This window comes from Cinclus cinclus, chromosome 1, assembly GCF_963662255.1.
Source record: "Cinclus cinclus chromosome 1, bCinCin1.1, whole genome shotgun sequence".
NCBI classification, from domain to species: Eukaryota; Metazoa; Chordata; class Aves; order Passeriformes; family Cinclidae; genus Cinclus; species Cinclus cinclus.
Window position 1 is genome coordinate 23914664 of NC_085046.1, and position 26190 is coordinate 23940853.

A 26190-nucleotide genomic window follows, 5' to 3' on the forward strand; every position below is an offset into this window, starting at 1 on the left:
AATAAATGGCCTGGTACTTGCACTCTTGAATTTTATCTCTGCTCTGAAAGCCATCTAGCAGTTTATTCACTTCTTCCTGTGCAGTCTTCCAATCCTCTTCCTGTTGACAAATGCTTCCACCTTTGTAACATCTGCATATTTCTTCTTTTCCTGCCTCTCTGTAATTAAGAAAACGTATGAAAAAATTAATTTAGGAACACCCTACAATATAAATTAATCTGTTGCATCATTGATGCTTTCTACTGGTGTGGTATATCCCTTTAAGTCAGTTCTTTCACCATATTATAGTTCTTCTACAAATTGCAAATTCTCCAGCATAACTAAAAACTCTATTATACCTTATCAGATTATTCACTGCTGTCCATCTTGATCACACTGAGGTAATTTGAGATATTTCATAAAACTAGTGTTTCTATCTCCAATAGGTCTATTGTGCATTTAAATCGAGTTCTGGCTAGTTCCATGTCTCAAGATCTATGATTCAGAATTTATCCTTATACCTGTGTCCTGGTTTGAACCAACCCCCAACAACCTGTTATAATGCACAGGTCACATTAGTAGGCTTTAGGTGTTACTTTTAATCTCCTGTCACCAGGCATTTGCCACTGTAAAAATAACTGCTTGCCAATTACCATCCCCTTAATTTCATTAGAGTCAATTATTTGTCCTAAAAAAGAATCTCCATTTGACAGTAGAATGCCAGACGCTGTTAACAGAACAAGCACAGTAGCCAAAATCCATGTCCAAGAAGTAATAATACTTTAGTTGTCAGCTGTTGTTGTGGTGCAAGACTTTATTACTTCATTTTGATACTTTTGTGTCAAAAGCTAGAGCCAGTTCTAATGGCCAGTTTAGTTAATAGCTGCGCAATTCTAATTAAAGGTTCAGATAAAAATGTGTCACAATGTCATTGCTCCTAGCCAGTGCTTTCAGGTGCAGAACAATTCAAGGAAGCACTCAGATCAGCCTGTCTCCTGTAGGGTGAGCGTGGTCCTCCTGGCGAGAGCGGTGCTGTTGGTCCTGCTGGTCCCATTGGAAGCCGTGGTCCCTCTGGCCCACCAGGCCCTGATGGTAACAAGGTATGCCTTTTCCTGCTGCCACTGCCTTACTATTGAACTCCTGATGAACACAATCCAAACCCTCTCTCCAAGTGGTAAAGCTCCATCCCAGCTAGTCCACACTGATATTAAATGGGTTTATGTTTAGTACTATAGATGATGGGAGGGAAAGTCAGTTTGAATAGCGGTTGTCAGCTGGGTGTGCTGTTATTCTGTTTGGAGACAGGATCTGAGATTCTGGCCAAAATTCATGCTGACTTCTGTTTATATCGACACCTTCTTTTACACAGGAAGCTCTTGTGTCTAGTAAGCAATAATTTTCCCCAAATATTAGGGAAATATTAGTAAGTGATCATCTAGCAAATGATGATGTTGGCTTGATGCTAAGTGAATCTGGTTCTTAGTCTTCTGGATTTCCCTGGCTAGTCTTTCTACAGAAGTTTCGTTTGGAAAATGGACCTAAAACCTCAGGAGCCCACAGAATCAGAGAGAGTATTCACATCCAGTATCTTCACTAGCTGGAAAAGTAAAATATGTACAATAGCTCAAGACAAAAATGTTACTGCTCACACTGTTTACAACCAAGCAGAATGGTGGGCAGAATAGTAATGATGATTTTGTTCCAAACTGTGTAAGTTGACCCTGACTTACATGATGTGCTGTTGCTGCTAGGGTGAGCCTGGCAATGTTGGTGCTGCTGGTGCTCCTGGTCCTGCTGGCTCTGGTGGAATCCCAGGAGAGAGAGGTGTTGCTGGTGTTCCAGGAGGCAAAGGTGAAAAGGTAAGATGAACAACTGGCTTATTACTACATGCACAGGTTTGAGATGCCTAAATGTCATTAACTTGGAAAAACCTGCAAGTTACCCCAATGTGACTTTTATTTACTGTGAAGCTGTATTACTCAATAGTCAGCAAGTAGAGGTTTTGTTGGTCTAATAGACTGACTGCCTTTTCTAAGGTGCTATCCTAAAACTTTTTTAAAACTATGCAGATTAATGTAGAACATTAGGCTGTATTAAGGAAAGAAAAAAAAAAAAAAAGAGAACAGATTGCTGATCTGATTTCTTGACTCAAACAACTTTTTATTATATGAAACATGACATTTTGTGTCCACCCACATGACAACATTGTTTTTAATAGCTCTTTTCTTGCTTCATATAGAAAGTATAATATGAATACCCAGAAAAATTTTTACAGGTGGCTATCTCTTGACCAAAAGAATAATTATTTTGAAGGGCATTTACATTCCTTATTTTTGTTTTACATGGACATGGTTTTCAATTTCTAACCCCATTCAAAACTCTTGGGACCTGGGAGAAACCAAGGTTTCCCATGACAGAAGGTTTATTCTGAAAAGCATGTCAGTCCCCTTTCCAAACATTCACTTTGCAAGTCAGTATCTATTCAGCAATAAAGACTAAATAATAATCAATGCTCATTTCTCCAGAAAACCTAGCATGATAAACTTTTAGTATGGTGTCTAAGTAATGCACAGATACTCAGCAAGCAGCTCAAGACTTCTTTCATACAAACTATTGTATTGACTACCAATACAATTTTTCCCACTGTGTGTTCCAGGGTGCCCCAGGTCTGAGAGGTGATATGGGTGCAACAGGAAGAGATGGTGCTCGTGTAAGTATCTTCTGGTTCTACTTGATTTTACCTTGCCACACTTCAGAACTTAAATAACTGAGAAGGATGTTCAGAACTTGCTTCTGAGCACTGTATTGCATTACTGCTTGTGCCTGCTCATTTTTGATACAAATCAATGTGATCTTGTCCCTTGTCCAAGGATGATTGAATTCGGGGGGTAGAGAGAAAAGTGATCATTTGTCATGCATCCAAGTAGAGAAATTGCATGCGCATTACATGAGCAGAGTATTGCACAGACATTGCACAGCTGTTCAGTGTGAAAGTGTCCTCTTTAATTTCTTGGGCTCAGCCAGACAGCTAATTTTAAAGGCAGCCTGCAAAGTTACACAAAACTATCATTAATTTGAGATTTTGGGTGCCTTTCTTAGAATTCGTACTTTGGGAAGGAAAATAACAGGATAAATTTTGTTTTATAAAATCATGTATCCTTTATATTGAGAACATCTGAAAGAAAGTTAGTTACACACCTTTCTCCAGGAGGAAAGAGAAAGCTTATTTAAAATAGTTGTTCCTACCTACATTTTGTTTGTAACAGTGTCCTGTCTCTTGGCCTATAGGGTCTCCCTGGTGCTATTGGTGCTCCTGGCCCTGCTGGTGGTGCTGGTGATCGGGTAAGTCTGCTATTTGAATGAAAAAATGCCTTTTTGATACAGTTTACTCACACATGAATATTAAAGATGAGTTCCATAAAAACCAATTCCATCTTTCTAGTTTGCACCAGTTCTTTAAGTTTTTCAGATTCAGGAAGCAGAGGCTGTTGGGACTATTCAGTGAAACTTGCCATAAGACCCCAAACCTTTTTCTAAAAGGGCAGGGAAGAGGATGCACATCTACATGGGAGTGGGTTACATCTGGAGAGGATTCTGATTCAGCCTTGGGCTGAATTTTTCTCAGCTGAGGTTAAACTCCACAGTCGTACTCGCACTGTGAGAGGAGGTTTTGATACAATGAGATATGGTAGCTCAGAATGATACTTTATGTTGTCTGGAAATCATTAGAAATTATTAATACAGGGTGGCTTAAAACCAGAAGCATTTTCAGTAACATCCTTTTCACTGGAGACCCAAAGAGACTCACACTATGTATCTGTACCACAGGAGCATTCCTGTTCTGACTGCAGTAAGGCCATTTCCTAGTGTCAATATGTTTTGGGCTGTCTTTTAGGGAGAAGGAGGTCCTGCTGGTCCTGCTGGTCCTGCTGGTGCCCGTGGTATCCCTGTAAGTAGCAATTTCTACAATTATTCCTGTGTCAAAGATGTAATATTCAGAGAACTGCCCTTTAAAATACCATCTCCAACCAGTTGTCTCTTCTTTGTCCTCCCTCTAGGGTGAACGTGGTGAGCCTGGTCCTGTAGGTCCCAGTGGATTTGCTGGACCCCCTGTGAGTTTTATTTGCACTTTCCTCATATTGATGCCTCAGCCTTCCTCTATTTCTTCTGCAAGGTTTCAGTTCCTCATTTTGTCTGTTTTTCTGCCCACAGGGTGCAGCTGGTCAGCCTGGTGCTAAAGGCGAGCGTGGGCCCAAAGGACCTAAGGGTGAAACTGGACCAACAGGTGCCATTGGCCCAGTCGGTGCTTCTGGACCACCAGTAAGTGAATTGTGTCTCTGTGAAATGCATAGTTCTCAACTGTGCCTTGCAAGCAATGCATTAGCCTGGAAGCCTTGAATTCTGAGAAGGTAATGATAGAAAGGAACAGAACTTCAAGCTAGGCTGTGTGAAAAGTTACCATGCTTTTCTTGCATTATGTAAATGTTATCAATCTATTTATGTGGGCTCAGATGGTGAGTATGGAACTGAAATGAAGAGAAAATAATAACTAATTTTCAACTTGCTCTGAAGATCAGCAAAATCACTCTATATTGGAACATTCAGGGAGTGATTGGGGGTAAGCTCTGAACTGAGGGCATTGACACTTTTCTCTCAAAGATGGGATGTGCTGTCACAGTCTGATTTTCAGACTCAGCTGTCCAGAAGCATGTGTGCAAATTTGTCCATGCACCCATTTGAACACAGGCTTTTCACGTGCTGACACCTCTATAGCCCAAAGTTGTTTACTGTTGCACATGCATGTTATTGGGGAACTGGTTGAAATTATGCAGAAAGACAGACCCACGTACTTCAAATACCACAGTGTTGCAGGATAATATGGCTTGGGTTACCTATTGTATGATTTTAATAGACCAATACCAGGCTCTTGCACTATGTGGCTGTATTAGTCACACAGTGCAGAGGACTTGATGATTTTGACTTCTAGATTTGTTTAGATGCACGTAACAATTGCAAGGAAGTTAATCTGTATCATAAATGCCTTATGCAACTTTTGTCAGGCCTCATGATACCAATTTAAAATGTCTGTGAGAATTTAATACCCTATTATGGGGATAGGCAGCATGATATTGGGCCCAGTGCTCCTCCTGCTGATGTAAAAGTCATCCTTAGCTTTCACAATAATGAGACTGGGCCTTTATTCTAAACAGGGACCATTAATTGTCTTTGCTTCATCCATCTCTTTTTCAATCCTTCCTACTTAGGGTCCTGCTGGTGCTGCTGGTCCCGCTGGCCCTCGTGGTGATGCTGGTCCTCCTGTAAGTCTTCAGGCTCTTAGTACTGACATTGTTGCTTTCAATGAAGTTAATGTTTCCTTTAAACTTAATCTTCCTTTTCAAATTTGTTTTTCAGGGCATGACTGGTTTCCCTGGTGCTGCTGGAAGAGTTGGTCCTCCTGGCCCTGCTGTAAGTAACTAATGAAGAATTCTAATGGGAGATAAGTCAGAAGTTGCTTTGCTTAGGGATAATCCTAACTTTTGTTTCATTGATGTGAATCGTAATTGCACTGGAATAACCTCATATCCTTATAGAATTGAATGAGAAAAAAAATCATCTAATTGTTCCAACTCCCAGAGTACAACCTATGTATTTGATTTGTGAGTTTTATAAACCCTCAAGCATCCCTATGATTCTTGAAGTACCCAACCATTTCCAAAAATTTGTGTTTATTTGCCTTTGTTCAAATCAATGGTGCAATTACTCATGATGGAGTGGAACAAGAAGGTCATGTCCAATGTGCAGAAGAATCTTAAGGTTATCATATATCTACATTTTCTAAAGTACCTGCAGTTCTAGCCCCTGTCTTGAGCAGGGCAAACTCACTATGTTTTGGAATGTGAATATTATTTTTATTTTTCAGCAAGAAATTCTCATTCTAGATTGACATCTGTAGTTTTTTCTTTTCAGAGGTGTTTCCAACCTTTACCAAAGGGCACTTATTTTCTTAGACACTCTAAATTTAAATAAATTTTAAATCCCAGTATCCAAAGCAAATAATCCTCTTAAATTGAAAGATACTGCGGGTTTTTTTTCCCCATGGGTTTTGTAGTTGCAATTAACATCTCCAATGAAAAACAGATCTTTATTTTCCCACCAAATTTTGCCACTTTCACCTGCCCAGAGTAGAAAAAAAGAAATTTTAAAAAAAATTTTAAAAAAAGAGAGAAAAAGGACAAATAATTCTGCTGCTTCCAGCTCTCCACTGCTAAGAAAGTAATAGAAGTTGGTGCTTTGGAGCAGCTGATGACCTGTTTATTTCAAGGGACTATTTTTTCACATGGACTTAAAATGAAATTTATCTATGCTATCCCCAGGTCCATATTGTAATGGTATCATATTCATACTCAATCCTAGGGCATCACTGGTCCCCCTGGTCCTCCTGGCCCAGCTGGCAAAGATGGTCCTCGAGGTCTACGTGGTGATGTTGGACCAGTTGGCCGCACTGGTGAACAAGGTATTGCTGGCCCACCTGGATTTGCTGGTGAGAAAGGTCCATCTGGAGAGGCTGGTGCTGCTGTAAGTTACTGAGTATCACATCTCATTTAATATACTTCTCTTCGTGTAAATGTTATGGCTTCTGAGATACTTTTGGCATTTGTGAAGGGCTTTTCTACTTTACCCACTAATTTAGCAAAGCCTTTAAGTAGAAGTGCCACTGAGACACAGGAAATTGTTTGTAGGCATGCTTGACAAACATGCCATAAAAAGAGAACCTGATCTCTGGGTCAGGGTTTTCTTTCTCTTTTTCTGTTGTGGTGAGTTGCATATTTCTCTAACTACAGAATAAATGGACATTTAGTCTGAGAAAAAAAAGCACGTCTTCTGATCTGAAATTGATCCTCATGGACAGAAAAAGAAGGAATCTGTAAATGTCCATTTAAAACAATCTCAATTCATAGCTGCATCAGAAACTCTGATTTGTGGGGATCACAAGGTTAAAGTTATCTGCCCACAGGTTGATTTAGAGTTGTGCAAATAAATTAATTACTTTTAAGTATCTTTAAGCTTTCACATCCAGAATTACTGATTTTTTTAAAAACTCATACATGTTTCTGTCTCACTGAAGTAAGAAATTGTGTGAAATACCTCAATTGTTACTCAGCAAAAAATTATCGAAATTTCTTCTATGAGCTGCAGAATGAAACTTTCAGTATCATTGTCTGATGTATATGTTACATTTATTTTTGTCTGTTAATATAAATATTATTCTCTTCACGTCATAGGGTCCTCCTGGTACCCCAGGTCCTCAGGGTATTCTTGGTGCTCCTGGTATCCTTGGTCTGCCTGGCTCTCGGGGAGAACGTGGTCTTCCAGGCATCTCTGGAGCAACAGTGAGTATATAATTAGTTAACTGCTTTGAACAGATAACATGTAATAAAAAAGAAAAACCCACACACTTGAGGTCCTCTCTTATGGGAAGCCAGGGAGGTACAGATTATGCTGTTTCCATTGCTGTTGGAAACAGAGGATATGGACCTACCAATGGAAAGTATACCAATATGGAAGAAGTTATGGCTTGTTGCAAACCAGAATTATTTTCAAGCAAATTTCTGAATGTCAGAAATGTTAAGAGGTTTATAATAGTAACATTTAGAATGAAGATAACATGTGATATAGATAGGTATATTTCTTGTGTCCTGATTCTTTTTTCCTTCCTGAAGTTATTGCAGAGAAATGTTGCTCTTAGATAAAGGCTAAAAGTTCTGTAAGACTGGTTTGTGTTGTATTATAATGTCACATTTTGTTACAACTGTTCCTGTATTAGGGTGAACCTGGTCCCCTGGGTGTTTCTGGTCCTCCTGGTGCTCGTGGTCCCTCTGGTCCTGTGGGTTCTCCTGGTCCAAATGGTGCTCCTGGTGAAGCTGGACGTGATGTAAGCTGTCTTTTATCCTCTTCAGGTTGCTTTTCCTTTATTCTGATCCAAGTGCAAACACTCAGAAAAAGTGGATGGAACCAGAGGCTGTTCTGTTGGCAAACTTGTACAATGTCTTCAGAGAAAATTATACCAGGATTTTTATAGACATGGATTCCTATGCCAAACTAGGTGACAGACTTTTTAAAGTACAAGTTGTGTCTGAAATACATCCCGAAGTCACTCTCAGAATCTTTTCACTTTTTACTTAAATGCCAAGAAACATGGAGTGGGGAACATACATCTCTTTCATGAAAGTACAAAAATTGCAGCCTTATCAGGGAAGCTTATTTGATAACCTGAAGCATAGTTAATACATTGTTACTACAAATTTTTCAGTAATTTAAAAATCCTCAACTTCACTTCATTCAAATTTTCTGAAGGAAAAGGGGTTCTTTTGGACAAAGCCTAAGTGCTGAAGTGAAATTAACATTCACAAAGGAAACCATTTAACCTTGTGAAGCACCACAACAAATTAATTTAGCTGTGGCTATTGTTTAGGTTCTTTTCCCTCCACTGGCATTTTTCATCTAAAAAGAAAGTCTCCATTTTAAAAGAGTGCAAGCTAGTGAGGACCACTATTGTCTTAGTCTTTTCATTTAGAGAAATATTGCAAAACCCTGAACTTTTAAAAACTAAAATATTTAAAGACCGTTTTAGTTTTCTGAGAACATTAGTATATCTAAGGCATTTGAGAATGGCATGTATAAGGAAGAGGGGGTTTTTTTCTCTAAGATTTTTTTTTTAAATCTTAAATATCATATCTCAATATCTTCTTACTCTCACTGTAAGCAATTAGACTGAGACACAGTTCTGTGTGACATGTAAGGTGATGGTGTTTAGTAATTTTTTCATGGTATTTTAATAGGGCAATCCTGGAAATGATGGTCCTCCAGGCCGTGATGGTGCTCCTGGTTTCAAGGTAACTTGTTTCTTTTTCTTTTATTTCATTGTCATGGAAGAAATATTCCAATATGTGTAAGTCAATAATAACACAATGTGTCTCCTGTTGCAATCCTTTGTTTCCAGGGTGAGCGTGGTGCTCCCGGTAATCCTGGTCCCAGTGGTGCTCTGGGTGCTCCTGGTCCTCATGGCCAAGTTGGTCCTTCTGGAAAGCCTGGAAACCGTGGTGAACCCGTAAGTTGATGAGATGAGATACCTTAACTTTCTGGATTAAGGTCTAAGAGGACTAAGACTTGTCTATCATGTATATATATACACAAAGTACATCCCACCTCCACAATGTATAGATAATTCACTTTCTCCATGGATGTGTTGAGCATGGAACTTTCATTAGAACAATATACAGCAGTGACATGCATTCTCTGTTCTTGTTTCAGGGCCCTGCTGGTGCTGTTGGTCCTGCTGGTGCTTTTGGTCCAAGAGGTCTTGCTGTAAGTTAGATTTTTAAACACATTACCACATTGATGCAAGAAGAGAAAACATGCTTTATTAATAAGGACTCAAAACTGTAATCAAGGGACCCAAAAAGTAATGCTTAAGGACCTGAAAATATTTAGGGACTTAGAATCTCAGTTAGCATTCTCTTTTGTGTGGATCAATCCTGGAGCTTTTGGGATTGGACTTAGAATCTCAGTTAGCATTCTCTTTTGTGGGATCAATCCTGGAGCTTTTGGGATTGGCACTCTTTCTGTGTGTGTTAAGGGGATGTCCATTATATACATTGGGATATGTCTTAATGTAGAATATTTATGCTTAAATCTTGCTTTGACATGAGTATGTTCTTGAAGCCTTCTAATTTATTCCTTTGACACCTATATCCCTTCCCTAGGGCCCACAAGGTCCACGTGGTGAGAAAGGTCTACCTGGTGATAAGGGGCCTAGAGGTCTGCCTGGCTTGAAGGGACACAATGGACTGCAGGGTCTTCCTGGTCTTGCTGTAAGTAAATGATTTTCAGGGTTTTGAATACAAAGAGCAAAAAAACCAAAATAAGGTCACACTAGCAAGTAATTACATACGTAAAACACAGCATGTTAATACCACTTACTTCACTCTGCTGCACCTTTCAAATGAAAAATCATAAATAACATCTATAACATTCAATGTTTTTTGTACAAAATGGTAAATTCTGGTATTGGCATTAGAACTGTGACTACCATTAGTTTCCTTGAAGCTCAATTGCATTTGGCTAACAAAGAATTTAAAAATCTTCTGCCTTTGTTTTATTTCTTATTTTGGCCAGAATCTGTAAAACTTTTATCTCAGAAAAGCTGAAGTAATTTGTGGATTTTCTTCCCTTTAAAATGGGTATCAACTTAGGAGTTCTGACTTTTAAAGCCTTCTCTGAAGATCAGGAGAAACAATATAAAGAATTTTGTAGGCTATACTCTTAAATATATTTTGACAGCCTATCTTCTCTCTTCCCAAAACAAGCATTTTATACCAATACTCCATTAATAAATGTCATTAGCCCTAGATTTCCATTCTCTGAGCCAAATGCACATTACATACAGCTCCTTCTTGAGTCAAGCAAACACAAACATGTTCTACTCTTCTTCTGCTCTTTTTTTGATGACAGTGTATCTTTCCCAATAGGGCCAACATGGTGATCAAGGTCCTCCTGGTAACACCGGCCCTGCTGGCCCAAGGGTATGTGAATTTCACAATATATTCAAATAACTCCCATTCTCTTTGTGCAATATATATGTATACTCCCATCTGTATGAATCCATATTTGTGACATTTTTACGGTCATTTAAACCCTTCAAATTTCCTTTTAGGGTCCACCTGGTCCTTCTGGTCCTCCTGGTAAAGATGGTCGCAATGGTCTCCCTGGACCTATTGGCCCTGCTGGTGTGCGTGGCTCTCATGGTAGCCAAGGTCCTGCTGTGAGTAAAACCTTTTTTTTGTTGTTGATTTAACACATTTATGTTACACTATAAGCTTAGTAATTACATCACTTCAGAAGCCCGGCAGTTTTAACACCACACATGGTTTTATTTCTTAAAAAATACATTTAATATTAGGGAAAAGTTTAATAGACTTAAACTGAAAGGTTTTGTTCACTCCTTATGGCAGAGAGCAAATGCACAAATGCATCTTCCACTGATTCAACACATAGTAGTCACCACAGGACGAGTCCATGTGTGCTGCCTCTGATTAGAGTTGAGAGTGCCAGGAGTTAACCAGGACTATGCATGTGTGGAAGCATTTTATTAAAAGCACCGTATCTCTAACAGAATGCTTTTTGTCTTCTGCTTCTGTAAAACTTCAGGGTCCTCCTGGTCCTCCTGGTCCCCCTGGCCCCCCTGGTCCCAATGGTGGTGGATATGAAGTTGGCTTTGATGCAGAATACTACCGGGCTGATCAGCCTTCTCTCAGACCCAAGGATTATGAAGTTGATGCCACTCTGAAAACACTGAACAACCAAATTGAGACCCTGCTGACCCCAGAAGGCTCCAAAAAGAACCCAGCTCGCACCTGTCGTGATCTCAGACTTAGCCACCCAGAATGGAGCAGCGGTATGTTAATGCCAGATGTTTGCCCTTTCTGGCTCAGGGAACACTTCCAGGGCATTAAATGAAAGGTATCCTTTTCCACTTGGCAAAAATACTAAACGACCAATGAAGAAGTTCTTTCTGACTCCACTGAAAATAGATACACTTATATCCTGAAAAGCTCTTTGTAGATATTTTTGCACATTATTGCAATAATTTTCCAAACTAATACAAAAATATTTAACCCTTGCTTTCAAATACAGTTTCTTTTATGTTAAAAGTCTAAAATATCTGTATCCTAATTACCACCTTAATATTGCACCTAGCTGTGATATTTATGGCTTGAGTTCCTATATCAGACAAGTGAATATGAACTGCATGCTAAGTTTATGTGGAGTGAAGCACTGTTTACATTTCTTCTTCCAATGGCAGGCTTCTACTGGATTGATCCCAACCAAGGCTGCACTGCAGATGCCATTAGAGCATACTGTGATTTTACCAATGGTGAGACTTGCATCTATGCCAACCCTGACAATATTCCTGCTAAGAACTGGTATATCAACAAGAACCCCAGGGACAAGAAGCAGCACATATGGTTTGGTGAAACTATCAATGGTGGCAGCCAGGTAAGTGATATATGGCAGGGTGATTATTTCCTACAGTGCTGTATGAAGAGTTCCCAATTTACTGACTCTCAGGAAGCAAGCAGATAAGTTCTTAGGGGAGAAATATGAAAAAGCCATCTCAAGGGAATAGAGCTCTGATTCTGTTTTAGATCCGTTTAAGAGTACTTCTCTGCACTGTTCTAACTTTTCTTGATGTCTGCAAATGGTCAATTCAGCCTGACTAGTGGTTATCACTAAGGGAAGCCTGGACTGGAATATGGTACATATAAACACCGTCCAGAAAATGTCTGAAAAAATAAGAAAAACATCAATCTTTTAAATGGATGTTTATTGCATAAAATAAAAACAACACTATTCCTCAAAAGATATTTATATTACACATCACACATTCTGAGTGCATGCCATCATAACATTCAAAATTGTTGGTGTAAGTAACAACAAGAACTACTACTTGCATGTTAGAAACTGTCTCAGCAAATTGCAAATACATTACTTTTGTACAGCTAAGGAGATGTAATACATAATTCTTAAATTAAATTGAGTTGATATTGTGATGAAGTGTCTAAGATGAGATTTAATCTCATTGTATCAGAACAGTCAAGGGTCCTGTTTCTTAGAGTGTCTAAAAGTAGATGCTATAAAAAGAATATAAGAATGAAGAAAATATTTGTGCTATCCACAGATACTATTATCTTTGTAAAAGTTTCAAAATTCTCTCAAAAAAGTTTCACAGTTTTATTGAGACAGGCATTGTCTGTGCATAGCTGTGGAAAATTGTAGATTGTCTTTCTTGAACTTATGTGATCTTGTCCCTGAATCCAGATAAACTGTCAACACCATATCTTGGAACAGAACTCTACAGTTTAATTACATCCACTCATGTCTGGCTGTCAATCTACCTCCTTTCATGATTTTTAGTTCTGGAGTGGCAATAGAAAAGTGATTGCAGACTACTTGCAATTTTTTAAGTTCCTAGCTCTCATGATTTAAGCTCAGAAAGAAATTAGGTACTATTGCCACTTGCTCAACTTCCTCTCTCATCCCCCCCAAACCACCCTATGAGAAAGGGGAGGAGAATCAAAGTAAAACTGGCATTTTGAGATAAAAACATTTTAATAATTGAAAAAAAAAATACAGTAACAACGGTAAATAATAATGATAATAAAAAGAAAACAACAGGTGATGCACAATGTCACTGCTAACCACCTGCTGACTGGTGCCAGAACCCCCTGCTTCCTGAACCCAGATTGGTTGCCCTTTTGGGTTACTTCATCCCAGTTTATATACTGGGCATGATTTTTTATGGTGTTGAATATCCCTTTGGTTAGCCCAGGTCACCTGTCCCAGCTATGCTCCCTCCCAGTTTCTTTTGCCCACTTCCTTCCTGGTAGAGCATGAGACACAAAGAAAACCCAAACCAAAACAAAAAAACAAACAGAAAAAAAAACCCAACCAAAAAAAAACCAAGCCAAAAGAAGTGTCCTACACTTAGGATAATCATGACTTAGCAAAAATACAAAACATCAGTGTGTTATCAACACCATTCTCATTCCAAATCCAAAACACAGCACTGTATCAGCAACTGAGAAGTTCACTCTACCCTAGCTGAAACCAGGACACTAGAGCAGCTATCACACATTTTCATTACAAACATGCTCCTTTCCCCAGCAGTACCACTGACTGGGTTTCTCTCTGTTTTTCAGTTTGAATACAATAGTGAAGGAGTGACCTCAAAGGATATGGCCACCCAACTCGCCTTCATGCGTCTGCTGGCCAACCATGCCTCCCAGAACATCACCTACCACTGCAAGAACAGCATTGCCTACATGGATGCAGAAACTGGCAACCTTAAAAAGGCTGTTGTGCTGCAGGGATCCAACGACGTTGAACTACGAGCTGAAGGCAACAGCAGATTCACTTTCAGTGTTCTCGAGGATGGCTGCTCTGTAAGTAACGCAGAAACCACGGGTGTGGTGACTGGCAGGACTAAGCATGTGATTAGGGATAGAGCTGTGCTTTAATTCAGAATTAGATTTTCGGTCAAACAAGAAAAAATTTGCCTGGTGAAGATACATAGCCTACAAACCCAACCGTGGCAGATCCTTAACAAGTGGGAAGGAAGAGGTTACAAACAAATCCTACCTTGTACTGTACAAGTGGCCAATAAAACAAATTTTCAAAGGGACCAGATCCAAATTCTATGTAAACAGAAGATTAATAGGAAAATAGTTCACAAGCTATAGGAGGGGCAGGGTCTTTAAGTCCTGAAATAATCAGGCAGGTTTCTCTTAGGATCTAACATCAATGTGAGTAATATGGTAGCTTGCAAACAGCATCATATAGGACTACAGAAGATTCAATTAAATAGATCTCTGTATTGTAGATCTAAGTGGTTGGATGTGGGTATCTGATTTGCAAACAATAGAAGCAAAAATAATATGAAATTATTTCAGAAATTATCCACTTAGGTGAAACAATTCTTAATGTTGTGAACAGTGCAATAACAATTGCAATCAATCTTCTCTTACAGAGAAAGAACAATGAATGGGGCAAAACAATCATTGAATACAGAACAAATAAGCCATCCCGTTTGCCCATCCTCGACATTGCACCTTTGGATATTGGTGGTGCTGACCAAGAATTCGGTTTGGACATTGGCCCAGTCTGCTTTAAATGAATGAACTAAAATTAACTTAAAGCCTCTCCCAAATTATTCTCTTGTCATTTCTTTTTATAATGAAAGCTGACTCCTTCCATTTCTTCTGTTCATCTACTTGCTTAAACTCTGGGCGAAAGAGAAGGAGAAGAATTGATTGGAGCATTGTGCAATGAAATTTAATACAGCCCCAAATGGACTTGGAAGTCTTTCAAGATTTAACACCTTGTTTTGGGAAATGTCAACCTTTGTAAAGAAAAAAAAACAAAATAAAAAGTCATGAAAGTTTGCACCACTTGTGGCCTTTGAATATATTCCACAGAGGAAGTTTAAATCCATGACTTCCAAAGGTTTAAACTACCTCATACACTAAATCAGGAGTGATCCACATCTTGTGTAGGAACTTCTCCATATGATCTGAGGTACTTCCAGTACTGCTCAAAATACAGTGGTGCTAATTGCAAAATTACAGAGTATCTTTCCAGTACTTGAACTTTGATGGTGCTAGTAGCATTTAAAGTATTGCTTCTCTGTTTCTTTGAAGTCTATCTTAAAACTTAGGATGTCCTGTCTCACCCACAGCTTAAGCATGTGGATAATTTTTCTTCCTCTTTGTCTTCTTCCTCCAAAATCAGGTGTTCCTGCTTTCAAATTTCATTTTCATCTCCTACTATGGGTAAAAAAAAAAAAAATCAACATTTCTCAAAAAAAGAAAGAAAATGTATTTTGTATATGTGAGATGTTTAAATAAATTGTGGAAAAAAAATGAAATAAAGCATGTCCACTGTTCCAAAAGAAACTATTTAATTAATTACTTGGAGATTCTCACACACAGATTTTGCAATACTGTTAGCACATTGCTATAAAACATTGTGTTGCCTCAAAAGGTTGTCTACAACTCTCTTAAGGGTGTGATTGTCTACTTGACTCTTCATTTCAGCACGAACTTTTGAGAAGTTCTCAAGAAACTCAGTAACTCTGTGCCTCGTAGTATGAGAAGTTCAGAAGCAGAAATAATTCCTTCCTTTTTTCTAAATACTAAATAGGATTAATGGCTACCAGAAGGATCATATCTCACTTAAATGTGGAAGGAAAATGAAGCTTCTGTCTTTCAATTGAAGACAGGAAGCTTCTAGCTGTTGATAGAGCTGTGCTGGATGCTGCTGTGCTGTAATCAGTTGAACTGTGCCTGTGCACTTCAGAAAGGATGTGCAGAAGTCTATGCCAAGAATCTCAAGTGTAGCTGTTTTCTCAGGAAAGTCAGTGTTTGTTAGGTCCTTACAGTTTGTTCAGTTGTGTATGGGACACAGAAACATACGCTTTTGTAAATCTTAAAAATTTACTGTCACACAAACCACCACGAGAAGCAAAGACTTCTTCTCTGAGACCTTTTAGAAGACTGCTGAAAACCCAAAATGAACTGGAATTCCAACAGCCATGTTTTTTGTGATTGGAAAGGTGTATGAGAGAACCCACAGAAGACCATGAAGACAACAGCAAAAGCATGTAAGGTAAGAGGTGAGATGGTCAGCCAGAGCCCTGAAGTGAGGCATGAAGAAAATTTCCAGAGTAAAGTGCCTGTAAGAGCACTTTGAATCATTCCAAAGATTAGCAGATGAGAGCCTGAAGGCAGCTTCAAATGGTGCAAGGGGGAATAAACCTAAAATCTGTTTCTAAAGACTTTTTTCTTTGTTCTTGCTTGCAATGAACTGATTAAGGAAAATAGGGAAAATACCAAAACATGATCTTAAGTGCAGCTGCTACATGCCTGCAGCTGTATGCTGAATTAGTAAGATGGGAATTTCCATGATGAAAAGTGGCCCATTTTTTCTTCACTGAGTAAAACATTCTGTAGGTAAATACCTGCATTTACTCATTGGACCATGATGATTCTTAAAATATTATTTTAAGCATTGTTTTACCATTTCAAAACAAGTTTGTTATTGTAAAAACAGTAATTCAGTATTTGAAAACAGTAAAGACTTTCTTTCCTTTTATAGATTAACTACAAGATAGGGAGTTCCTACAAGGACTGGAAAGCTAAAATTTCATCCCTCAGGTTACGCAATTCACTAGAAGGTATGCAAAGGCTATTGCTAGGATAGGGAAGTGGGCCTTTGTTGCCTGGGGAGAAAAAAAAACCCAATCCACAGTTAAAGGAACACTTGAGTTTAGAAAGGAAGCTACTCCTAGCAAACACTGTCTCCTTTTGTCATCTTCTGATTTCTTATTTGCTTTCTGTGATCTATTCCATGGCATGTCCTCCTAGGCAGAGAACACTTTCTTTCTCTCAGCTCACTGATAACATCCATATTACATGTTTTCAGATTTTGCCCCGAAAGCAGCCTCATTTGGAAATGAAACCTGGAAAAATACATAGCATTTTACCTCACAAATTCCAACCTCATTAGTGCTGGAAAGATATTCAGTCTGCCTTGCAGGTTTTCAGCATATTGGAACTTAGTGCATGATCAAGTATTTTGCTTATACTATGTACAATATTGAAGAAACTGCATTTCAAAGATCATAGCTGAAAATAGGGATAAATGGCAGACAGGGCAGAGAACCTCAATATTGTCTGGTTTTGGGAATATAAGATGTTGAATAAACTTCTGGTAAAGTGATCTTAATTATTTTTGGGAGTGCTCTGCCTCCCTATCAGCATTATCTTTGGAGAATTTTGTTATCATCAGCAATACATCTACAGTATTAGCATAAATTAGCTATAACAATTGATTAAAATTTACATTTGTAGCAAGAAAAAATACTGTAAGGAAAGGAAAACAGCTGGAGTAACTAAATGAAAGGCAAAATTTGCAGCAAGCCCTGACTGTACTGTGCCAGAACAGAACTGCTGGAGAAGTTCTGTAAAGCTGGGTAGAGAGACAACTGTGAGTGCTCAGTTGTGGTACAATTGTGCAAACCAAAGTACTGCAGCATTCAGAATATTTTCCTCCCTGGAATCTGTGGGACTGATGACCCTCCCCTGTGTGATAAATAAATATGTTCTGTCTATCAGCTTCTCTTACACCATCCCCCCAGGAGATGGACAGAGATTAAAAGGTTGCTGTCATTATGTGCTTCAAATTGTACCTAAGATGACTTCTGATGTTTGTATCCATGCAGAGTTTCCTGCAGGCAGGCTTACCTGGCAGCACATTGGGCTCTCTGTAGCATGTGCTTTTGCATTAATATGGCCTAAGTAAGGAAAAACTAGAGGCAAGAAGAACACCATCAATGGGACCAACATGGGAGTAAAAAGAAACTCAAACCTTGTAGCACGGTTCTAGAAGGGGCAGTTGTAACCATGCAGCCCCATAGGGAGAAACACAAGCCACTGCCAATTAGCTTCAGGAGTTTTTCAGTTTAAAATGTGAATACTGTGCTACAGACAAATATCCTTTAACACGGGTTAGTGACAAAACAACATTAATAGACAACATACCTACACTTCCACCACTCAGGTTTAAGTCAAAACTTTTGACATGGCTTTTGATTACTTTTCTTGTAATGGTTTCAGACAGGATCTCCTAGAATCTGCCTTCCTACCACCCTCTTGATGCAGTGTTTTACAGTATTAGAATCGTATACCCAATTCCAATGAGATACTAGCAAGCTTAAATAAAGCTATTAGACATGCAAACAGAAGTAACCCCTAATTCATTTAGCTTTACTCGTGCCTCATCCTGAGCTCATTAGAAGTCCACTATTTTCTGTAGGTCTCCCTCATGAATCTCAGATACGTAATTAATGCAATCTACAGGGCATAAACAAAGAAATTAGTGTATGTCTGTATTCTAAAGCTGGAATACACTTGTCCTTCCCTGGAAAGCATGTGGTTTCATATTACATGAGCAAAATTTTCTACACATGAATCCATGCTTATGTATACACTCAACTACTCAGGAAATAATGATTTGCATTAAGGCAAATATAACTATCAAAATGAACAAATCCATCATTTGAATATTATTTTAAACACAAGTATTTGAAATACATATAATAAATTCCAATAATGATTACCATTATCTTGCTGTGTTAAAGCTTGAAAATTCACGTTCAGGTGAAATGAAACTTCTCCCAAGTGCCAATTCTGAAGACACAATGAAACAGCAGAGCAGTTCTCTAGCATTTTTATGGGCGTTGTGCACCACCTACTGACTCACACACTAATTACCAGCCCCTGAAGACTTTTTCAAGGGTTTTTATTCCCAAATTCACTGTCATTCACAGAATTACAAAATACTCTGACTTGGAAGGGATCTACAAGGATCCTAGTCCAATTCTTAATTAAATGGCCCATAGAGGTATCAAACCCACACCATGGTGTTAGTGCTACCATGTTTTAAGCAACTGAGCTAAACTCAGGGCTGCTGCTGTCACAATATTCTGTGCCAATACTATCCTATAGGTAATTTTTTCAGAACATCAGCATCAGAACTCATCCTAAATATGCACTAACATATTAGAAGAGCACTCACCCAAACAGGAAAGCTCTTGGCAACAAAGAATGGCAGGATCACTCAGGGCGCAAAAATATGATAAAGATTATAATAATAATAACGATAACATACTCTTTTAGTTGTCAGGTTCTGTCAATCTGAAATTATCTTCTGTATGTATTGATGTAAAGGACAGGGTTTTTTTTCATTAAATCCTTACTCTATAACGACTGTGAGTTTTTCTGGGCAATTTTATCCAAAGGGATTTACCACAACATTTTGGTTAAGATATTTAGCATCTCAGGGTGTCTCTGCTCAAAATATATCCCAGTATATTCTCTACAACAATGTGACAAGAAGAGTCACACAAACACAGCCTAACTTAATTTGGGAAACATGCTTTTCATTACTGTTTCTAGTTAATAATGAATTACCTTCTCATTTATTTTTACCTTTCAGCATTTAAAAGGGAATAAGATTAATTCCTCAGTTTGAAAGAACATCCATTGCTATTAGGGCTGTCTGTACCTGCCTCTATACCACATTTACTTTACCACAGTAATGTAAAATCTCAATTCCTACAGAAGCTGCCCATAGCCAAAATTATTACTTCCCCAGATTCTGTGATGAGATCCAAAGGACCTCTGCTTATTCTTCTCAGAAACAGCAAAGAGAGCAAACCACACCTGTGAAGAGCACCTGCATCACAGCAGACCAAGAGTAGAATTACAGTTTAACTTCATTCCTCTCATCTATTTTAATTCTCATATAGATACAAGAAATAGGTACAATAGATATAGACAGATATAAGAGGTCCTTTGAACTTTTTCAGTTTAGTAAGTGATTCTTGAGTACAGTTTCAAATACTTTATTTAATATATTTCCTGTAACTTCTGAAACTATTCTTTTAGTTAGTAGTCTCCAATTTTCTGGAGAGGTTAAGAATTAACCCTGTGAAAGATGAGCTGGTGGTTTGTACCTATAGATGACAGTGTCCTTGTCTGGCTCCAGGTGAAAGGAACCAGCATTTCATCTTCCTCCTCCAGTGCTGGGATTCCCTCATCTGCTTTTGGAGTATGAGCATTTTGACTCTCCTGGAGATTCAGGAACTACATTCCTACCTCCATTCACCTCCCTCCTGCAAGTTAACCATTAAATATGTATTTTGACAAATACATCAAAGAGTAAACAATTCTTCTTTTGGCATCTTGTTCATGTTTAAGGCATTGTTTCTCTGGCCCTATACACAATGATATTATCATCTCCATAGCTTTTACTGTTGTCTATACATCAGGATCTTATAGATCTCTTTATTGTAATAAGACTTGGGTATCCATTCCAGGTGTGACAATCTGCCAATAAAATTATGAGCCAAGGACTGACCTACGGATTACCTAAGTTTCTCTCACACCTTCTTTCTTGGTTCATAGCAATGTTCTTACATTCTATTTATTCTCTGCTGCAGAAGCTTAGTCTAAAAATCCATTCTCTATGTCAACTCTGCATAAATACTGTGGAAATTTCATATGCAGCAACTCAGTAGCAGTTTTCTGTGGACTTTATCTGAACAACTCCTTTACCTCTTTTCCACTCACATGAAAATGCACTGCCCAGACACACTATGGAGACTACTTGCATTGATTTGTACTGACTCTGTTTCCTAGTATGGTTACAAAGTTTAATAGATTTTTTTGGTTAAACTCGCAGCCTGTGAGTTTTAAACTCGCAGCTGTGGAAAGAGAGCTCTGTGTGAGAAGGGCAGACTCATAAAACAGAATCATAGAACCATTGAATTGTAAAGGGTGGGAATGGACCTTAAAGTTAATCTAGTCTTGACCACTCCTGGCAGGGCTCTTCCTACTCCACCAGACTGCCCAAGGCTTTATCCAACTTGGCTTTGAACATGGCCAGAGTTGGGGTATCCACAGTCTTCCTGAGCAACGTGTTCCAGTGTTTAACTACCCTCACAGTAAAAAATTTCTTCCTAGTATCGAACCTAAATTCTCCCTCTTTCAATTTATCCCCATTACTCCTTGTCCTATCACTATAGCTCCTGAAAAAGAGTCCACAAGAAATCTGATGAAGGATAATGGGCTCCAGTGGTTTCACTGTGTATGGATTTGTTCTGGTTTTTTGCTTTAGAGAAAGCCATACACTGTTAGTTAAACCTTTCAGTTCAACTATTATTAAAGCATAAGGAAAAACAACACAGCAAAGAATTAGATCTACCTGCCAGTCATCTGAGCAATTATTAAAGTGTGATATGCACAGGAGATTTAAAGCTAGAAGCAAAAAACAATAGCTTTCCTGTAGATTCCAACTCACCAGCTACACAAAATTGCTGGAAATGGCACAACTGTTCAGTTATTGCTAATTCCTAAAAGATAAATCTTTACTAAGCCTGAGGTGCACAGTAGCCCATGTTGATATTTTGTGTGGATATATATATTTATATATATATTTTTACATTTCAACATCATAAAACAACACAGATCCTTTAGATTTCACAAGTAACACAACAGAGCACCACACAAACAAATATGACAGAAAAGGAAACGTTGCAACACTCAGCTAAAATGAAACAGTTTCTATGCAATTTCATTTTAAAATAATGGTGCCTGGAAATATTTTAATCTGTTAATCCATTGCTGATACTTCAGCAAACTAGGGTTTCAGTGATCCTGAGGCTAAACAGAGAACTCCCAGGTTCTAAAATTTCATAGAATGACTAGGTTTGGGAGGGACCTTAAGGTCATTTGGTTCCAACCCCCTGCCATGGCAGAGGAAAAGGAAGAACACGTCCCTGGGTGGGCTTGAACCACCAACCTTTCGGTTAACAGCCGAACGCGCTTACCAATTGCGCCACAGAGACTCCCTTGGCATTGGAATCTTCACAAGAAAAAAATAATTTTTCTACCTAAAATAAATTTATGTTCCTAAAAACATTGATTTCAAGTAGCAGGGATATAGTGCAGAGATGCTAAAAGAGAACACAGACATCACATGGCATCTGTATTGCTGGCAGCCAGAAGGAATGTATGCTGCACAATGTCACAGTGCTGCACAACCACAGCAAAGCTTGCACTGTGGCTGTGTAGGCTTCCAAAGGCTGTCTTGTAAATATAAAGAATTCTGAATTTTAAGAAGGCAGAACAGGGAGCACAAAGGAGAACCAGAAAAAGGTACAATACAAAATGAAGTGTTCATGAAAAACTAACTCAATTTGACAAGGAGCTAACAGTGAGTGTCATTTTTCCTCAACCAGGAGTCAAGAAAAGAAGGGGCGAAATAGAAAAAACTTACACCTGCGTACTAAAAAATCTCATCTAAATCAAATTCACATTCTTAACCCATTACTTTGATGGATACAAACTTTGAGGATAAAAATGCAAGCAGCAGAAAGAAAATTTGTGTTAGTGAGTTTTGTTAGTTGGGTCCCAGCCCCTTTTTCAGACTGTGTGGCTGCACAGCAAAATCACACCCCATGATGCAGAGAGGTGCAGATCCTTGACTGTCCTTAATGAAAGTGGACAGATGACTTAAATATTTGCTATCTGCCCATTTCTCTTCCCTGACTTCATCTGATAGATCTGTATTTTAGACCCACAGAAGTCTAAAATGAAAATACTATTGTGTGTTTCCACTCATGTTATAGAACAGCAGACATATTTACCTCTTAGTGATAAAGCTAAATATGACCTTTGAACATGTGATTTCATAATTACTTAGTATCAGCGTGATTTTACTACAAACTATTGAGAAACCATTTTTATACCTGTTACAAAATTGGAAATCTGTAAAACCAGTAATTTCTGATAGAATTTCCAGGATCTTACAGGCTTGAGGATATATTTGTTTCAGCATTTGGCTACAAATTCAGTATTCAGGTTACATTGCTTGATTGAACAAGTCCACTGAAGAAAAGACTTCTTACACTTTGTACTCCCTCTTCATTAATGTAATCAAATATTTGCAATAGATGGCTATCATGCATACTCATGCCACATGAAAACTTGATTCTTAGGGGAAAATTGATTATCATCACGAGGCTGAAAACCCAACAATTAAAATGTCTGATGCCGTCATTTGGCAGGTACCCAAAAGCTGCCCAGGCAAAAGCTGTATAACTGAAAATACTACACTGCCCAGGAATTCATTGGAAATATAGCTTTATTTCTGGAATTACAATTTGACCAGAGCAGTCTGGCAGTGCTGCAAGATTTAAATTAAGAAGTGATATGGTTTGGGGTATGGCAGATTCTTCTAATTAATTATTCAACACTAAACCTGTAAGTTAACGTAGAGAATATTCTACTTATTATATAAAAAACAGTGTGTTCCTTATGAACATATGATCATTTTCCTTATGAAATTTCAAGATTAAAGGTAAGTGATAATTTTTTCCTCGCTTATATTCCTTGTTATGTATACTTGTGAAAAATTATTTACACTCTTACAAACATACAGAAACAAAGTGGAAAATACCACATGAGAATGCCCTACCATCCTCTGACTGAGAACATTTAAATATCAGCTCTGTTACATCTGACTTTATACTACAGTAGCCACTTTATCTTCTTCTATACTCCCAGTCCTTGTGATTACATTTCGCCTTTGCCTGAGGACAGTAGTTCCAACATGAGAAGCTACACATGGTTGCAATGCTGAAAACAGGAGGAAGGACCTCTCCTGTGAACTCAGTTTATCAGCACACTCATATGTGCATGCCAGGTTTGACCCATGGCACAAAGTTCTTCCATTTATGCTGAGCCTGCCAAGAAAAATCAAGGAGCATTCAAAGAAGAATTACCTCACCTAAATTATACCTGTGTAAATGACATCTGTCCAATTTAAATTTATTTTCTAAATTGAACAGAAAGTCACCGTTCTTCATGGTAAGTCATCCACCTTATTCTAATTTACAAGTAAATTACCACACTCTCAGTTCTACAGAGGGAGGGTGATTAGTTTAAAATAAATTGGTTCTCTATGAGTGAGTGGAATTAGGTGGGATGAATCCCTTCATTCCTGTTATTAGATTGACTCACTGAGGAAAGAGAGCAGCCAAAAACTACAGTAATGACAACATCAGTCATTAGTGACCATATAAAACCACAGCCTCTTATGAAAATAATTAATCCAGTTGACCCAAGGCTACCCAGTAGAAAACCCAAATGTGAAATTCTTCCAGAGACATTTTACTTTTAATATTCATAGACATTATCCCATGTGCACAGCAGTGTCACATCTCCTCTGCCTCTCAAAGAAAACACTTTTTTCTGGGTCTTCTCCTTGTGGCTGCTCTAAGTGTTCCTCTCCAACTGACAACCCTTGATGCTTCCAGCACAGCAAGCAGAAAGCCAACAGGAAGCTGTAGAATTTGCAAACCAAAAGCTGAAGTTTGACTGGTTAGAAGAGCTAGCAGACCTTTGGTTTACTTCCAGCACACTAAGTTAATCAGCACACAGAAAAATAAAGAAGGTACATGATTTACAAAGCTGCTTCTAGCTAATAATAGTTCATGTCTGCATTTGGTTTTATAGGGTACTTAGCAATCCCTAATTAGCCTTTTCTATCAGGCCTTTTATATATAGTGGTTTTGGTGTGAATTTCTTAGGTATATGTCATGATGCCAAATTCAATTAGCTTGTGAAAAACAAGGAGGAACCTGTTAGAAGCAATACCACATGCATGCAAACCACTTCCTAACTCACAGCACTTCAGCAAAAAGTTTCTGACTGAATGAAGGGGATCTCAATTATTGAACCCCTAAGCCATGTCTCCAAAGAAGCAAGGACGCAAAAGCAGATGTCTTGCTCATGTCCATATAAATATTTAATATACACAGGGGGATTATCCTAATTAAGATACTCAGCCTGCAACTGTATCAGCATGTATTTCTACAGTCCTAAAACAACACAGTTGAAATCCACACATGGAGTTTTCAGGCATTACTGTAGATCAGTGTTATGTCTTAATGGCAAGTGAGGAATGACAAGGGACTTCTGGCAGAAGGCAGCAGATCTGAAAGAGCCCTCCAAAGGCTGCACAACAGAATTACTATTTCTAAGGCTTGTAAATTTCTGAGATAACTATAAATAGAAGTATGGTTGTTTTGATAGCATTTTAGTTCCTGCTGCTGTTTCAGAGAAAGACTATTTAGTTGAAGATACCTGAAATTCTCCAGAGACAACCTTGTCGTGGAGACTTGAATTAATTTTTTGATTTTGAGAGTAAAACAATAAATTAAATTTCCCTGCTTAAGCATTGTAACTACCCTAACTGAGAAGCTGAGTCAATACCCCAGGAGCTCTGGCAGAACCCCATGTTTTCTGCATCTACACTGCTTATAGTAAGAGCAGAAATTTGAGTCAGTTTTGAGGAGCTGCAAACATGGTCATAAATGCACCTTGCAGACTCACTAGATAACCCTCAAACTTAGTTACACTGCAGGATGAGACAGACTGAAATAAATATGTTTTGGTTGGATGAAGAGTCTCATGAAACACTTGTTTACGAACAAATGTTATATAAACAGATGAAGAAGAGTACCTGTGGTCCTCAATCACTGCAGGAAAGATGTATTTTGTAAGACTTTAAAGAAACATTAATGAGCAACAATGCAAAAAACTACAGAATATCTACCTAGAGAATGTGTTTTAAAGTGTTTAAGTTTCTTCATAAAGTGTAAAATGCATATGAATTGAAGACAAAGAAAATTAAGCATTAACAGGAATATTTTAACAAACAATAAGGCTTGTTCACAGTAAGAAGGCCTTGAAAATTCTTGGCTTTTTGAATGAGGCATGAGAAAAAAATAATGTGTCAATGAGAATTTTTCATTTAAAAATGAAGGACTAAAGGACTAAAAGAATCCCTACTACAACCAGAATTTGGGGGGGGGCAGTTGGTTTGTTTGGATTTTTGTTGCTGTCATTGTTTTAGTTTGGTTTTTTGGGTTTTTTTCTGGAAAAACATTGCCAAGTACCTACCCATCTGTATACTTAGTACCATTTTTCTCTCCCTTTCCCTGAGAGACTAAACCTGAGCACTTTA

The 26190-nt window shown here is 38.3% G+C and overlaps 1 protein-coding gene and 1 non-coding gene across 2 annotated transcripts in view; one reads left to right on the forward strand and one right to left on the reverse strand.

Moving 5' to 3' along the window:
• Window positions 1-14713, forward strand: part of COL1A2 (collagen type I alpha 2 chain) — a 39109-nt gene extending 24396 nt beyond the window's left edge. Inside the window, exons 31-52 of the mRNA XM_062494995.1 lie at window positions 981-1079; window positions 1731-1838; window positions 2636-2689; window positions 3268-3321; window positions 3875-3928; window positions 4038-4091; window positions 4192-4299; window positions 5244-5297; window positions 5392-5445; window positions 6394-6555; window positions 7263-7370; window positions 7805-7912; window positions 8820-8873; window positions 8981-9088; window positions 9292-9345; window positions 9744-9851; window positions 10509-10562; window positions 10694-10801; window positions 11188-11434; window positions 11843-12036; window positions 13740-13982; window positions 14567-14713. Of these exons, the coding sequence (XP_062350979.1) occupies window positions 981-1079; window positions 1731-1838; window positions 2636-2689; window positions 3268-3321; window positions 3875-3928; window positions 4038-4091; window positions 4192-4299; window positions 5244-5297; window positions 5392-5445; window positions 6394-6555; window positions 7263-7370; window positions 7805-7912; window positions 8820-8873; window positions 8981-9088; window positions 9292-9345; window positions 9744-9851; window positions 10509-10562; window positions 10694-10801; window positions 11188-11434; window positions 11843-12036; window positions 13740-13982; window positions 14567-14713 (2334 nt within the window). The remainder of the gene's footprint in view (window positions 1-980; window positions 1080-1730; window positions 1839-2635; window positions 2690-3267; window positions 3322-3874; window positions 3929-4037; window positions 4092-4191; window positions 4300-5243; window positions 5298-5391; window positions 5446-6393; window positions 6556-7262; window positions 7371-7804; window positions 7913-8819; window positions 8874-8980; window positions 9089-9291; window positions 9346-9743; window positions 9852-10508; window positions 10563-10693; window positions 10802-11187; window positions 11435-11842; window positions 12037-13739; window positions 13983-14566) is intronic.
• Window positions 14714-21932: 7219 nt separating this feature from the next.
• On the reverse strand, window positions 21933-22006 carry TRNAN-GUU (transfer RNA asparagine (anticodon GUU)). The gene has a single exon. It is a non-coding gene; the product is annotated as a tRNA-Asn (tRNA).
• Window positions 22007-26190: the final 4184 nt, after the last annotated feature.